The sequence below is a fragment of the Anabrus simplex genome, chromosome 2, assembly GCF_040414725.1.
Source record: "Anabrus simplex isolate iqAnaSimp1 chromosome 2, ASM4041472v1, whole genome shotgun sequence".
NCBI lineage: Eukaryota > Metazoa > Arthropoda > Insecta > Orthoptera > Tettigoniidae > Anabrus > Anabrus simplex.
This window is the reverse complement of record NC_090266.1, coordinates 1,090,177,504-1,090,195,465: the sequence shown is the minus strand read 5'-3', so window position 1 is coordinate 1,090,195,465 and position 17,962 is coordinate 1,090,177,504. Positions and strand designations below refer to the sequence as shown.

The 17,962-nt window shown below is 40.2% G+C and overlaps 1 protein-coding gene across 4 annotated transcripts in view; it reads right to left on the bottom strand.

Moving 5' to 3' along the window:
- cmb (combover) overlaps positions 1 to 17,962 on the bottom strand; it is a 522,232-nt gene that overhangs the window by 450,964 nt on the left and 53,306 nt on the right. For all 4 annotated transcript variants that reach the window (XM_067139692.2, XM_067139691.2, XM_067139689.2 and 1 more), the window contains one exon: positions 6,370 to 6,460. In XM_067139692.2, coding sequence (XP_066995793.2) covers positions 6,370 to 6,460 — 91 coding nt within the window. The remainder of the gene's footprint in view (positions 1 to 6,369; positions 6,461 to 17,962) is intronic.

Below are 17,962 nucleotides of genomic sequence, written 5' to 3'. Positions count from 1 at the left end.
TATGCATTTTTGTAATCAGCAAATCAAACATATTCATACACGCATGTTCATAAAAACCAGAACACCTGACTAAAGATACGAAGTTCATATTCACAGGACATGTGCATTAGTATGTTCTGAAGAAATTATTAGCATTGGAACCATTTCGACCCTCAGGTTCAAGGTCCACATCGATATCTCGGCACACCACCACCGACTGGCAAAATGTGCCTGTGGCTCTCGTTGTTGCTATAAACCAAAGGTAATGGATCAGTGTGCCCTGAGCAGACGTACAAGATGCCTCGCAGACGTATACGAGAACCGTACCGTCAAATGAATGAGATTGAAAGAGGGCGCAATATTGGCATGAAAGAACGTGATGCATTCATCTGGGAAATTGCTGCTCGTGTGGACGAAGTGTGTCGGCAGTGCAAAGGGGGTGTACAGAATGGTTCACAGAAGGCCGTAGAACACGACGAGATGGGCCTGGTCGCACCACCCAGACCACCCGCCGAGAAGATCGACACCTCATCAGAATGGCATTGCAGAACAGATCTGTGTCCTCCTCGGCTCTGGCGCAACAGTGGAACAGTGTAACACATCGTAAACTATCGGGAGTGACAGTCCGTTGCCGTTTATTATGGTCTGGGTTACCGGCGCGTCGTCCACTTCTCTGCCTACATTTGACTAATGTGCATAAACATGCTAGACTGCAATGGTGTATGGAACAATGTCACTGAAGACAGGAATAGCAGCAGATAGTGTTTTTGGACAAATACAGATTCTGTTTGTTTGAAAATGATGGCCGCATTTTGGTTCGCCGCAGTCGGGGGAGAGGCATCACACTGACTGCATTCGCACAATACATACAGCACCAACTCAAGGCCTTATGGTGTGAGGTGCTTTTGGGTACAACCACAAATCACAGTTGGTGCGAGTCCAGGGCATTGTGACCAGTTTGATCTACGTGAATGACATAATGTGACCTGTAGCCATACCCTTTCTGCACGACACTCCAGATGGCATATTTCAGCAGGACAATGCGCCACCACATGTAGCTGCACGAACACATGCCTTCTTGTTCTCACAGGATGTCAGACTGTTGCCATGGCCCGCCCGATCACCGGACTTGTCGCCAATCAAAACTGTGTGGGATATGGTGAAACGACAGGTGCGGCGCTGTGACCCAATGCTAACCACAAAAGATGAACTGTGGAACCAGGTGAATGCAGCATGGATGGCTATACCCCAGGATGACATTCGCGCCTTATACACGTCAATGTCATCACCCACGGAACAAGTTATCAGTGCCCATGGAGGACACACTGCCTACTAGGCAACAGAACACATACTGAACCTAGGTGACTGAAATGCTATTCATTTCTGCAGAACATACTAATGAACGTGTCCTGTGAATATGAACTTCCTATCTCTAGTCTTTTAAGGTGCTCTGTTTTTTTTTTTAACATGAATGTACAAACCACAACTCAACTGCAATTGCTATCCCAACTTGTGCTAACTCCCTTGTCAGTCATATCAAAGGGTGGTTTCATACAATGCCTAGACTGTGGAACATGATTTCATGACGTGGGTGTTGGTGTTACAGGAAGGATAGACATCACTTGTGGCAAATGCCTTTGAGAAAGACATTACGTTCTGTGAGTGGGATAGCCTCACGCTTGGGCGTAATAGCCAAACTAATGGTGTAATATCTAACTTTCGCCTTGATTCATATTTTAATTTGACCAGCCTGTACATTGTAATACCAGTATTTTTCCAATATATATACAGAGTCCGCCAGAAAAATGTATACACTCTTTGTTAGACGATATCGATATATGGATATTGTCAACTGTTATCATTGTTTTTAAATGTTGTAGTATGGACTTTCGCTCAACAGATGTCGGTACTTGCATCACGATAGTGGGAAAACAAAATGGCTGGAGCACGCTAGACGTTCGAGCAACGAAAGTACATGTAGAAGTGGTTTATCAGGTTTGATAATGCCGTTGAAGTGCAACGTCAGTGGAGGAGGGAGTTTGAAACAGAACCGCCAACACGCCTAACAATTAAACGCATTACTGGGAAGTTTGAGACGCATGGAACAATTTGTGATATTCACAAAGGAAGATTGGGAAGAACGCGCACAGCTACCAGGCCTGCTTCGTCGGCTCATGATTTCATGACGTGGGTGTTGGAAAGTTTTGCTAATTCTCCACAGAAGTCTGCTACGCAATGTGCATGGGAAGTGGGGATTAGCAGTACAAGTGTACGATGAATTTTGAAAACAGCTAAGTGGAAAGTTTACATCCCACGATTACTGCATGCGCTTAATGAGGACGATCCCGATCGTCGAATGCAATTTTGCGAATGGTATCAGCAAATGGTAACCCAAGATGAACAATTTCTGACGAAGTTAGTGTGGTCTGATGAAGCCCAGTTTAAACTTAATGGGACAGTGAATCGACATAACTGTGTCTACTGGGCTCCGGAAAATCCGCATGTTCATGTGGACAAGGCGGTCAATCTACCAGGGGTTAATGTCTGGTGTGGACTGTCGTCGAGGGGCTTACTAGGACCCTTTTTCTTTGATGGTACTGTCACTGGAGCAGTGTACTTGGAAATGTTACGCACATTAATTTTACCAGCTGTACGTGCGCTTTATGGAGCCGATGTAGTCTTCTACCAACAGGACGGGGCACCACCACACTACCATGTAGCAGTACGAGCTTTCCTGGACGACAAACTGCCGGGACATTGGATTGGACGACGAGGGTCCATTGAGTTCGCCCCACGGTCGCCAGAACTTACCCCTATGGACTTTTACTTGTGGGGAACTGTGAAAAATCAAGTCTATCGACGTAAGCCACGCAAGATGGAGGCCCTTTGCCAGGAGATTACAGCAGCATGTGCAGAGATCCCCATTCAAACATTGACGGACGTAGTTGCAGCGACCGCTCATCGTTCTGCTATGTGTCTGGCAGCCAACGGTGAACATTTTGAACATCTCATGTAACCATATGTTTAACTGAAGACAGTACTACATGTGTAATCAAAATGTAAATGTAAAGAAACACACAATAAATAGTTTTTGTTCCGTAAAAAGTGTATACATTTTTCTGGCGGACCCTGTATATGTAATAAGGTGCGTTTTGTTGTGGGTCCCATATTAGAGTAATGAATGTTTCTTTTATTTGAAATGAGCAGAATAGCCCCACCCTACTCCAACATTTTACTGTTAAGAACGGTAAAATGGACCACTATCCTTCATAAAATGGATCACAAGGTCTAAGATCATTGCAGCCTCTCCCCCTGGTATGCTGTCCAACATAACTGCAACAATCATTGCAGCCAAAACAAAAGCATAATTCATCACTGAAGACGACACTATGTCATTCCTCAGACAAGTGTGACCAACCCTGACACCAGGACAAACTCACAATTCGATGTTGTAGGGTCAGCGGAACAGTTGCTGTTGGGACACAGGATCATTAGCCAGCTGAACTCAAATGATTAACAACTTTTTGCTGCACAATGTGTATACCACAGTAGCTCAAATTTCTGCTGCTGTTGCTCAGGGGTCTGTCCAGGACATCCAAATGATGTGGCAATCCTTGTGCACTGTTATCCAAAGGGTTGGTCCCCTAATTTGTTGTCATACTCGTACCACAAAAGCATTTTGGCCAACATGTGCAGCTACGGCCTGCACAGATAACCCACCCTCACGCAGACAAATTTCTGGCCCTCTCAATCAGTGACAGTTGTTGATATCCTTATCATGCCCATCAGCGAGGCATGTTTTACAAGTCAACATTTCACAACAGTACACCTCAAAGACTACAAGTTAACTAAAGCTCTACTGGTTCATCTGTTATCAGTCAGGTGGAGGAGGGGGTGAGGGATATATAAGCAATCCGATTGGCCTGAAACTGGTATCATTTACATACCTCACCAGCATCATTCCATTATCTCCAATATCAACACGAATGATCGATTCCTTTGTGGTGTTTCAATTACCATTTTCCAAATATATTTGTGAGAATTTACAAATAATTACACAGCTGACTTGATCTGATATGCTGGAGGTAGAAATCAACATTGTTTCATTCAAAACTCAAAACCCCACTCTTGGCAGCCCTGAAGATGGTTTTCCATGGTTTCCCAATTTCAAACCAGTCAAATACTGTGGCTGTACCTTAATTAAGGCTACCGTCGCTTCCTTCCCACTCCTAGCCCTTTCTTATCCCATCGTCACCGTAAGACCTATCTGTTACATGTGATAAATAACGTATTCTTATTATTTCAAGACCTACCTGCGTCGATGCAACATAAAGCAAATTACAGTAGAACCCCACTTAACCGAAATTCGCTTAACCGAAATCCAGCTTAACCAAAATGCTCTGGCTAAATTATATTTTAATATTTTGTGTTTACCCCCTTGTTCTTCGTGTCGATATTAGTACTGTAATTCTCTTGCTGTATGTGCTGAGAGCTACTAGGTGAACCCTATTTTTATATCATGACTTATACCGGAATGCATGTGTAACATTAAACAAAACACTTTCTTACCATCTAGTTTGTTCCATGATACATTTTTTCTTGAACAAGAATGAATTATTACTATTACTACATTCTTCTTCTTCTTCTTAATCTGTTTACCCTCCAGGGTTGGTTTTTCCCCCCCTCGTTCTCGGCGAGGGATCCTACCTCTACAGCCTCAAGGGCAGTGTTCTAGAGCGTGCGACATTGGGTCAGGGGATACAACTGGGGAGGATGACCAGTAGCTCACCCAGGCAGCCTCACCTGCTATGCTGAACAGGGGCCTTGGTGGGGGATGGGAAGATTGGAAGGGATAGACAAGAAAGAGGGAAGGATGAGGCTGTGGCCTTAAGTTAGGTACCTGGAGGAGAAGTGGGAAACCACGGAAAACCACTTACAGGACAGCTGAGGTGGGAATCGAACCCACCTCTACTCAGTTGACCTCCCTAGGCTGAGTGGACCCTGTTCCAACCCTCGTACCACTTTTTAAATTTTGTGGGAGAGCTGGGAATTGAACCCGGGCCTCTGGGGGTAGCAGCTAATCGCACTAACCACTACAGCACAGTCGGACTATTGTTATTATTATTACTGTATTATTCGCCATGAAGATTATGTAGACTGTGGTTAACATTGCTTCAGTTGCGGGAGTTTCATCTTGTTTGCTGCTCGGACCATACTGCAGCTTCTGTTAGGAAACCAGGGAAGTCCAGCGACCCTTCTCCATTCATATTTTTCTTTCACCCAAGGTTGTTCCACCGGCCTTACGGTTTTATACTGTAGTTCCAATGCTTTTCTTATCCCATTGCAAAAGAAATTCTTTCATTATTTTAGATTGTTTTGTGCTTTGTTGAAAAAGCAACGAATCTACACTAGCTGATGTACTGTTAATTAAACGGTGGCACGATATAACGCTGCACCAAGAAAATTCAGACGAAAATCACTGATTTTATACAATGAGTGACATTAATGTCAAAGAAATATTAATATTTCTTTGACTTTATTGTACAATTCAATACGGACCATAATATGAGAATTAAAACATGTAATGAGTGACATTATGTAAACATTTAATGTTAATATACAGTATGTACCTTTGCTTAACAGAGTTTATGCATTTTTATTTCGACATTTAACGTCCGAAAATATTTACCATGTGTCATCCGAAAAACGTGTCAATCGAAGTGGCTCCGCCCCCCTTTATTTACGATAAACAAGGTTCTACTGTATTAAAAATATTAAGAAAATAAATTCAAAGATGGAATACTTACATCAGTGATTGAACAGGTATTAATAGTTTGTCTAACTGATTATTGATGTCTTAACCAGATAAAAAAAATCAAAACAGCTTACGTTAATAACTCTCAGTACATGAAAGCTCTTCAACCTATAAATGAAAATGTTCCGATAGGAAATAGGGTCGACGGTTGCTGAATAGGCTTTGGCCTACAAGTGGCCATGGCTGGTCTGTGGTCTGACAGCTCTGCACTCCACTGACAAACCGAGCAGAGAACGGGTGGTCACGGCTCTACCGTGGCTTTACAACTCTGCATGCAGGAAACGGACAGGGGCTGGTCCCCACTATCGTCTGTCCTGTGAATGGTTTTCTGTGGTTTTCTATTCTCCTGCAGTAAGGCGAATGCCAGGACAGTTCCTAGTATATGCCATGGCTGCCAACCCCCTCACCTTCACCACACATTTCCACCACCACCACCACCACAAATCTCCTGGCCTAAGAGATAGCATCACTGTCTAAGAGGCCTGCCTCCCCCTCCAGGGGAGGAATGAAATCAATTCAGTAGCAGCAGAAATAGTATAAATACAGTAAGTCAATCTAAGCTGTAAATCGTTTACCTTGGGTATGTGCATGCCTGGCAGGTGTACTACTTGCCCTCTGCCCATGAGTCAAGTTCCAAGCCTGAGGATGCTGCCAAGTAGAGAAAGGCTAAAAATATAAATAAGACATTATGGACTTTTAATTTCATCCTCACACTGAAAAAAAAAAAAAAAAAAAATGCAGTCCTCTTGTACAACATTCAACAGAATAATATTCAATACAAAGTCAAACAACCCTATGACTATAGTAATTACAATACTATACCTCATCTAGCCAGAAATACAGTCGCAAACTATTTTGTGAATAAGTGAAATATGGTTAGAGATTTTTCAATTTCCTTTTAATTACTCACAGTTTGTACCAATTAGTCTTCAAAATGTCCACCATTAGAATGAACAAAGGCCTGGAGTCTCCACTGTCAGTCATCTATCGCAGAACAGAGGGTATCAATTGGGAAATTATCTACTTCTGCCACCAAGAAATGCCTCAAACTTTTAAGTGATGGGTGGCTTTTCTTCTCTAGCACTGACCACAGTTTGAAGTCCAGAAGGTTAAGATTGGAGTTTACAGAAGACCACTCAGCAGTGGAGATGAAGTCTGGTACCTTGACTTGCAACCCACTGTTGAGTCATCCTTGCCTTATGAGTCGGTACAGAATCTTGATGAAAGATCCAGGGCTCATTGCTGAAGATGCTGTTACTCAAATCTTTAACAAGAGGCTCCAGAACAATTTCCACATACACCCTGGCACCTGCTTTTTACACTTTATTTTTATAAAAATGAAGCTTGGTGGGACCCTCTCACACACACAAACACACGCGCGCGCTGCCTTGATTTCAGTTCCTTCAGCTGTAGTGTTGGGAAATGTCGAGTTTTCAGGAAGTAACCTGGATATTGCAGTGAAATGTTGATTTTGTTGGATGGATACAGGCCGCCACTGTTTTAACAGCTGCCATTATTCTCACAGTGTACGGACAACCAACCCTCGCCTGACATTTTACTCTGCCTGTCTCAGCAAATCATTGGATTGTCTGGAAGACAAATTTCCTGCTGATTTTCAGCTGTTTCAGGATTTGAAAAATCTCGGTGGGTGACTTTTCAACCATGTGCAAGACAATATTACAGCTACCCTGCTTTCATATTCACCCCACTCTATGCTTAAGTGAAGAATATCCATTTTTTTCTTACATTGTTGACCACACACTGGTCAGGACTAACTTTAGCGTAAGGGTTGTTTGCTATCTGGAAAACCAGTTCTGATGATAATACTTGCTTTACTTCCTACTAACTATTTTTACGGTTTTCGGAGATGCGGAGGTGTTGAAATTTAATCCCGCGGGAGTTCTTTTACGTGCCAATAAATCTACCAGTACGAGGCTGACATATTTGAGCACCTTCAAGTAACACTGGACTAAGCCAGGATCAAACCTGCCAAGTTGGGTTTAGAAGGCCAGCACTTCAATCGACAAAGCCACTCAGCCCGGCAAAAAAAAAAAAAAAAAAAAAAATTAAAAGTTTGTGACAGTATTTATGGCTAGACCAGGTACAAGCAGGCTAAAAATTATGTATTGAAAGGAAATTTTACAAACACACTCCCTTGAAGAATTATCTAGGAGGTAAGACAAAACTGAAATTTAATGATAGTTGAATGTCAATATTTGAAGCCTAATGTATCATTAAATATTATTACTATTACCCTGAGAAGCAAAAGTGAGAGCGAAATACCTGAGGCATATAAGATGTGAAATAATCATTACAAGGCAAAGTCATGAGGTAAGCGAAATTACAGTCTCTCACACGCCCTTTTCCAATTTCCTCCTAGCAGCAGAAGGGATGCAACTAAGTCACATGTGGATTAATGATAGTTCAAAGGCAAGGAATTTACCTAGACTTCACAACCATCAGGATTCAGTGTTTAAATACAACCGTAAATATTATTTCTGATAGAAATGTTAAATATTATCATAACACACCACCCAAACAAAGAGGTTATGGTCCAAGAACAACATTTTTAATCACCTATTCTTACAGTCAGATTTCATATGAAAAATGTGTGTTTTATGGAATAGGAATGGAAGAATGTTTTCTTAGCAAATAAACAGCATATTTGGAAAAGTACTGACCCCTGCTGGTGAAAATTTAGGCAACTACTGAGATAAGTGTCAATACATTTCTTTTCTTTTTTTTTTTTTGCTAGCGGCTTTACGTTGCACTGACACAGATTAGTCTTATGGCGATGATGGGATAGGAAAGGCCTACGAGTTGGAAGGAAGCGGCTGTAGCCTTAATTAAGGTACAACCCCAGCATTTCTTTTTCGATCTGGTGGGTCACCCTGGCCCAATTTTGGACTTAGGTGTGCGTTAAAGGTCAGAAATGGTAATAAGAGGCTACCAGGTCAGGGCTGTAAGGCAGGTGCAGCAATGCTCTCCATACCATTTTTCTGACAGTGTCCTTGATTTCCTGACTGACATGCGGTTAAGCACTGTCGGCCATTCCTGTTACCTTGCAACAAGGTGAAAATCCTATCAAAATTTGCCTGGATTCAAACCCAGAACACTCAGCTGGTAGATGAATGGTTATACCACTGCAACATTGCACTCCCCTTAGCTATAATATTATTTCTTATTCTATAAAATATAAGGGTCACACCACACCTAATGCAGCGCACTTCTTAATTTTACAAAGCCAATTTTTATTTGATGCCTTTATTATTTTTACAGTATACCACTGTATCCTTTAAGCAGACAATATCACATTTGAACATAATCTCTATCCCTTTTAACTGCAATACGCTATCTCAGAGCAAGTGCATATATGCCTCCACGGTATACATCTGGCCCAGCATGTCAAAGCCACTGTGTACCACCTGTCATAAGAGAGTTGTAATCTTAAAACCTCTTTCCACAAAGTGAGTCCTTCAGCATCAAAGAGATGGTAATCAGAGGCTGTCAGGTCAGGGCTCTAAGGCAGGTGCAGCAATGTTTTCCATCCCAATTTTTGGACAGCATCCTTGACTTTCTGACTGACCAGTGGTCAAGCACTGTCAGGCAACAGCAAAACATCTTGTCGATGTCAATGTGATCACAGTGAAGTGTGAAGAGCTATGATGCCCACAAGGAGACGTCCTCCTGAATCCCAGAAAATGGGCGATTCTGCTCCTGTTGAATTGCTTACATTGAATCACTTCAGGACAAATTTGCAGGATGCCACTCCACTGACTGCCTCTACCTCCAGTTCAAAATGGTGTACAGAGGATACACCCTTCACCACAATTCTCAAAAGGAAGTCAACCCCAGTATTCTTGCATAATGCCATTAGTTCACTGTTCACGGTCTTCCTTGTTCCTTTATGGGCAGTTTTCAATATCCTCAGAGCCCACTCCAGCTGTTTCAGTTCACACTTGCTTTCCCAAGTCCCACTTGGTATGACATTTCAGTCACGGTTATGTAACCATGTTGTTGACATACTGCACTGTTGGCCACTGTCTCGAGAATTTTGACATGTCTATTGTTGGCCGATAATCCCTGTGCCCAGTGACTAACTGTACTGCAATGTACAACAACATACTTGTACACTTGTTCAAAACTCTCTTGAATGTTCCCCATGGCCTTCGAATCAAACTAACTGAACTTAGAATTTCTTCATGTTTAGCTGACTATGGCTTCATGATATTAAAGGAAACGAACTTCAATGATGAAATTAGTGATGAGGAACTCGGACTCAAAATATATTCAATTTTCAGATGTGATAGGTCTTCTTTAACGACTATGTTGCTAGTTGTTTTACGTCGCACCGACACAGATAGGTCTTATGGCGACGATGGGACAGGAGAGGGCCAGGAGTTGGAATGAAGCGGCCGTGGCCTTAATTAAGATACAGCCCCAGAATTTGCCTGGTGTGAAAATGGGAAACCACGGAAAACCATCTTCAGGGCTGCCGACCATGGGATTCGAACCCACTATCTCCCGGATGCAAGCTCACAGCTGCGCATTCCTAACCGCACGGCCAACTCGCCCAGTATGTGAGTATTATAAAACATTTACTACTCTTAAATGGAAATATATAATACCCATAAAAATTCTATAATCGTTCACATTTACAAGTACCATTGATCCATTATATGGCTATATTAGTGAATGACAGCTCAACTGGGAAACACTTGTTTAGTCCTGTGTCGTTTCCCGTTATTTCTTCTTTTATGTGGCCAAGCAATTCGTAAAATGACGACTTTGACATGCGCAGGTAATTGAAAAATTTACTGTCATCCTCGTTTAGATCGTCAAACAATGTATAATACAATTCTCCAGTCAGTCTAGAAACAAACATAGGATGTTTCCGCATTTTCCTAACCCTTCGTTTTTTCTTTTTTAATAGAAGAGCAAGGAGAAGAAGTTCTTCGTAGGACGCCATTCTCTCAACTGACTATTCCCCGGTGTGAATTGAGCAATTATTCAAAGTTGCGCCACTGATCGCCCGGTACTTAAATCCACTGGCAACTAGTGGCGCCACTAGTCGCCCACGGCTAATAGCAGCCAAAATCCAAATCTTGCTATACAATCTATGTCTCCAACTGTGAACAAAGTATTACTTCCAATCCACAGAATTTCTGGCAATATCTAAGTTCTAAAAGGTCATGTAATAACATTCCTTCAACAATTCATCTTAATGAAGTTACACCAGATACTGGAGAAAATATTGTCAATCTTTTTGCTAAATACTTTTCAACTGTTTATTCTTCTTATCAGAATAGTAGTAGTATGTCATGTGATTATTCTTTCTCTGTCAATCTGTCAGTTATAAACATTATTAAGGCAGAAATTTACAACAAACTGATATCTCTGGAATTAAAGAAAACTGTAGGACCTGATGGTGTTCCAATTTACCTGCTCAAGAACTGCTCATTTATTTTATGTGAGGCACTCTTTTATCTGTTCAACTTATCATTAAACCAAGGTGTTTTTCTAGTGGAATGGAAGAAAGAATTTATTAGTCCAGTTTTCAAAAATGGTGATAAAACTGACGTTAAACAATATAGACCAGTTATAACTTCTTCTCATATTTCCAAAATTTTTGACTCAATAATTCTTGACAAGATCACACCTCTCTTTAGAAGCATCATCACTGATGAGCAACATGGATTCTTTTCAGAACGGTCAACCTGTAGCAATCTTCTTTTATTCTATCAGTTTCTCTTGGATACAATAGAGAACCACTCTCAGGTGGACTGCATTTATATGGACTTCTCAAAAGCTTTTAACACTGCTGACCACGATATCTTGCTGCAAAAACCAACAGGCTACAGAATTAATGGGCCTCTCCTCTCCTGGTTTCAATCATATCTTAAAAATTGCCTGCAAATTGTTAAAATAAGGAATAATTTTTCTGTCCCTATTATTGTTACCAAGGAGTTCCTCAAGGGTCTCTACCTTGTGCCCTTACTTTTTACTCTCTACATAAATGACATTAAAAATATACTTAAGAACTCTGAATTGCTTTTGTTTGCTGACAATGCAAAAAAAATTATACAAATTAATTGTCCACTTGATTGTTTAAAACTTCAAGAAGATTTACATCATCTGGAAAAGTAGTGTATTCAAAATGGGTTGAAACTTAATCATGAGAAATGAAAAATATCGTTTTTTCAAAAACAAGAAGAAAATATAATTTCATTACAAATTTAGTAACAACAACATTCTAAACCCTGTTTCAGAAGTTTATGACCTTGGTGTTTTATTCAGTTATAACCTATCATTTAATGAACATATTGAAAATATTTGTAAGAAATCATTTCAAAGATTAGGTTGCATTACTAGATATTCCAGAGAATATTCAAACTTAGCTACCTATCAATTGCTGTATGTATCTATGGTACGCACTATACGAGAACACTGTACATCTGTTTGGAACCCTTCTCATCAGACCTCTATCCATAGATTAGATTCAGTACAACATAAATTTCTCCATTCATATTCATTTAGAGCAGGATTCTCATATGAAAATGTTGATTATACAGCCCTACAACAGTCCTTAAAATCTGCATAGTCTGTCACAATGCCGTGATTTCCTGGATACACTCTTCATTTTTAAATTGCTTCATTCCTTAGAGAATTGAACACAACTCCTTGAAAAAATTAACGTACATGTACCAGAGAGACACACAAGGTTCAAGAAAACATTCTCTACAAATTGGCATAGAACTAACTATGCATTCAATGGGCCAATTGAACGAATGTCAAGATCTCTAAACAAAGTGGTTATTGATATATTTAACTCCTAATTGTCAAAATTTAGAAATCACTTACATAATCTCCAGAATTGACTATTACTTTCCTGTGCTTACTTGTAATATAACCTGTGTGTATATATGTACATATTTTTCAACTTATACTCCACTGAACTTTCTTTTTAGTGTGTTTTGTTTTGTTTATTTTTCTCTATTATTTTGTAAAAATGGTATTACCATTAATAAAGTATTAATATTATTATGGCCTTGTTTCCTCCCCTGCGAACCATGTGACCTTGCCGCGGTGGGGAGGCTTGCGTGTCCCAGTGAAGCAGATAGCCGAGCCGCAGGTGCAACCATATCGGATGGATATCTGTTGAGAGACCAGACTAACGAATGGTTCATCGAAAGAGGGTTGGAGCCTTTCCGAAGTTGCAAAGGCGGCAGTCTGGATGATTGACTGATATGGCCTTGTAATAATACTCAACATGGCTTAGCTGTGTTGATACTGCTACATGGCTGAAAGCAATGGGAAACTACAGCCGTAACTAACTCCCAAGGACATGCAGATCTCTCTGTATGAATGATGTACTGATGATGGCTTCCTCCCGGGTAAAATATTCCGGAGGTAAACTAGTCCCCCATTCGGATCTCCAGGTGGGGACTACACGAGAGGGGGCGATCATCAGGAAGATGGATACTGACATTCTGCGAATCGGAGCGTGGAATGTTAAAAGTTTCAATCGTTGTGGTAGATTAGAGAATCTGAAAAGGGAGATGGATAGACTAAAGTTAGATGTAGTTGATATAAGTGAAGTACATTGGCAGGAAGAACAGGATTTTTGGTCAGGCGACTACCGAATTATCTACACAAAATCAAAGAGAGGAAATGCAGGAGTTGGTTTAATAATGAATAAGAAAATAGGCCAGCGGGTAAGCTACTACGACCAGCATAGTGAAAGAATTATTGTCGTCAAATTTGACACCAAACCAATGCCCACCACAATAGTGCAGGTCTATATGCCTACTAGCTTAGTGGATGATGAGGAAATCGAAAGAACATATGAAGAGATAGAAGATTTAATACAATATGTAAAAGGTGACGAGAATCTAATTGTGATGGGAGACTGGAATGCAGTGGTACTCGAAGGAAGAGAAGGTAATACAGTAGGAGAATTCGGATTGGGACAAAGGAACGAAAAAGGAAGTCGGCTGGTTGAATTCTACACTGATCACAATTTAGGCCTTGCCAATACTTGGTTCAAACACCACAAACGACGGCTTGATATGTGGATGAGACCTGGAGACACTGGAAGGTATCAAATAGACTTCATTATGATTAGGCAGAGATTCAGAAACCATGTGTTGGATTGCAAAACTTTCCCAGGAGCAGACGTGGACTCTGACCATAACTTGTTGGTCATGAAATGCCACCTGAAGCTGAAGAAATTGAAGAAAGGAAAGAATGCAAAAATATGGGATATAGACAAGTTGAAAGAAAAGAGTGTGAGGGATTGTTTGAAGGAATATGTTGCAAAAGGACTAAATGAAAAGGCTGAAGGAAACACAATAGAGGAAGAGTGGAGATTCATGAAAAATGAAGTCAGCAGGGCTGCTGAAGAAATGATAGGAAGGAAGAAAAGCTCAACTAAGAATCAGTGGATAACTCAGGAGATACTAGACCTGATTAATGAACGACGAAAATACAAGAATGGTAGAAATGAGAGGGCAGGAAAGAATACATGCGATTAAAGAATGAAGGGGACAGAAAGTGCAAGGTAGCTAAGGAAGACTGGCTGAAGGAGAAGTGCAAGGGTGTCGAAGGTTGTATGGTCCTAGGAAAGGTAGATGCTGCATACCGGAAAATCAAGGAAACCTTTGGAGAAAGGAAATCTAGGTGTATGAATATTAAGAGCTCAGATGGAAAGCCACTTCTAGAAAAAGAAGACAAAGCAGAAAGATGGCAGGAACATATCCAACAGTTGTATCAAGGTGAAGATGTAGATAATTTGGTTCTGGAACAAGAAGAGGCTGTTGATGCTGATGAAATGGAGACCCAAATTTGAGATAAGAGTTTGACAGAGCTGTGAGCGACCTAAATAGGAACAAGGCACCTGGAATTGATGACATTCCCTCTGAATTAATGACTGCCTTAGGAGAAACCAGCATGGCAAGGTTATTCCATTTAGTATGCAAGATGTATGAGACAGGAGAAGTCCCATCCGATTTTCGGCAGAACGTTGTTATACCTATTCCCAAGAAAGCCGGTGTTAACAGGTGTGAAAACTATCGCACCATTACTTTAGTAGCTCATGCCTGTAAAATTTTAACATGTATTATTTACAGAAGAATGGAAAAGAAGTTGAAGCTGAGTTAGGAGAAGATCAATTTGGCTTCAGAAGAAATGTAGGAACACATGAAGCAACCCTGACTTTACGTCTGATCTTAGAGGGAAGATAGGAAACTTAAAAGGGTCCACCTTTTCAATACAATAAATGTTATAGTTTATTTACAACATATATTTACACTTGGAACTAGTTTCAACGCTGTTTCGCGTCATCTTCAGCCAAAATGTGGGAAATAGGCTAGCATGTAGACATTTATATTACACAAGGCGTTACATTAAACAATACACATCTTACGAGGAGATAAAAACAGGGACGAATATAGAAACAAATGAATCGTTGAGAAAGCAAAAGTTATACATATTAAAAATAACCTTAACCACACATCTTGCAGTGCGAAAATATTCGCCTTGAATGATTCCTGAATACGTTTTCCACATTTACCTTCAATAAAGAAATTTACAACGTCACTAACGTTCTTAAAAAACACAACGTTAAAATAGCCTTTCGTACTAACAATAGAAGCACAGAGATCCTACACAACTCTTCATCAATAAATAAAAGTAGTCCTTTTTCTAAATCAGGTGTATATAGGTTTTCTTGCCAAGACTGCAAAAGTTCTTACCTAGGGCAAACAGGACGCAGCTTTAAAATCAGATATGCAGAACATGTCAATGCCATAAAACACAACCATTTTTCTGCGGTCGGCCTACATATAAAAGAATTTAAGCACAACTTTACTGAAATAAATCAAGATCTTGAGGTATTAGATATTCTAAACAAAGGTTCTTTCCTAGACGTCACTGAAAACCTCTATATTCATTTAGACCAATATTTCAATCCCAACCTAAACTTAAATGATATCTCAGAGAAACCAAAGATCCTATTCGACTTTCAACTTCGACTTTCGACTTTTCAAAAACATGAATATCCCGAAAAACAGATCTGTCTTTCACATTATGCATAATACTTTGTCACGCCACACACTTTCACCACATCACCCTCCATATTTCCCCTCCTTCCACTCCTCCTCCCCGACCGCTCCTTCCCTCTCCCCTCCTAATCCAACAATGGCCGCTCCCCAGACCTAAACTATCCAACACGCTCTGTTCCTCTTCATCTCGCGCCATAGCTTTACCACCTTATGTCCCGCAATAAACATCATAGAAACCTGCCCCCACCTTACACGTAACGCTGCAACAATACACCACAAATACTGGCACAGTCAACCTCTAAACTCTCAGAAAACGTATTCCTTAATACCAATTTTATATTCTTGTCGAGCTGAATACCGGACCTATGAAGATTACAAGATTATTTTGTGCATCTACAGAATGGTGGTGTTAATGAAGCTATGTAATATAGAGAGAGACTTTCAAAGGTGGTTAAATGAAGAAGTTATATCATGTTCCAGATCATGCTTTCACGTCTCTGCACAGTATTTAAAATACAATTTACCGTTGGTCTTTATAGCTATTGTTGAGAGTGAAGGAGAATTTCCTGTTGTGTATGTTTATCAGGAACTCAAGGGAGACTTCATTAGTTAGTCGGAACATAGAAAAAATGATGAACCCTTCTCAGAAGAACTCTTAAGGTTTCACCTTACTTTTTCCTGCCTGCTGGCTCTTCAGAAGTGTGTGCGCGTGCGTTTTGTATTCACGAATCATTCAAGGCAAATATTTTCGCACTGCAAGATGTGTGGTTAAGTTTATTTTTAATATGTATAACTTTTGCTTTCTCAACGATTCACTTGTTTCTATATTCGTCCCTGTTTTTATCTCCTCGTAAGATGTGTATTGTTTAATGTAACACCTTGTGTAAAAAAAAATGGGTTAAATGAAGAAGTTATATCATGTTCAAGATCATGCTTTCACGTCTCTGCACAATATTTAAAATGCAATTTACCGGTGGTCTTTATAGCTATTTGAAAGTGAAGGAGAATTTCCTGTTGTGTATGTTTATCAGGAACTCAAGGGAGACTTCATTAGTTGGTCGGAACATAGAAAAATGATGAACTCTTCTCAGAAGAACTATTAACGTTTCACCTCCTTTTTCCTGCCTGCTGGCTCTTCAGAACTGTGTGCGCGTGCGTTTTGTATTCAGGAATCATTCAAGGCGAATATTTTCGCACTGCAAGATGTGTGGTTAAGGTCATTTTTAATATGTATAACTTTTGCTTTCTCAACGATTCATTTGTTTCTATATTCGTCCCTGTTTTTATCTCCTCGTAAGATGTGTATTGTTTAATGTAACGCCTTGTGTAATATAAATGTCTACATGCTAGCCTATTTCCCACATTTTGGCTGAAGATGACGCCAAACAGCGTCGAAACTAGTTCCAAGTGTAAATATATGTTGTAAATATATAACATTTATTGTATTGAAAAGGTGGACCCTTTTAAGTTTCCTATCTTCCATTCTCAGTTCAATACGGACAAAAATGAAATTCTTAGATTTAAATGATCTTAGAGGATCGAATCATGAAGGACAAGCCCACGTACATGGCATTCGTAGATCTAGAAAAGGCATTCGATAATGTTGATTGGACCAAGCTATTTAAGATTCTGAAGGTGATTGGGATCAGATACCGAGAACAAAGAATTATCTACAATCTGTATAAAAATCAGTCTGCAGTGATAAGAATCGAGGGCTTTGAAAAAGAAGCAGCAATCAAGAAAGGAGTGAGGCAAGGCTGCAGTTTGTCCCCCCTGCTTTTCAATGTTTACATAGAACAGGCAGTAAAGGAAATCAAAGAGGAATTTGGAAAGGGAATCACAATCCAAGGAGAGGAAATCAAAACCTTGAGATTTGCCGATGATTTTGTTATTTTATCTGAGACTGCAGAAGATCTCGAGAAGCTGCTGAATGGTATGGACGAAGTCTTGGGTAAGGAATACAAGATGAAAATAAATAAGTCCAAAACAAAACTAATGGAGTGCAGTCAAACTAAGGCAGGTGATGCAGGAAATATTAAATTAGGAAATTAAGTCTTAAAGAAAGTAGATGAATATTGTTACTTGGGTAGTAAAATAACTAATGAAG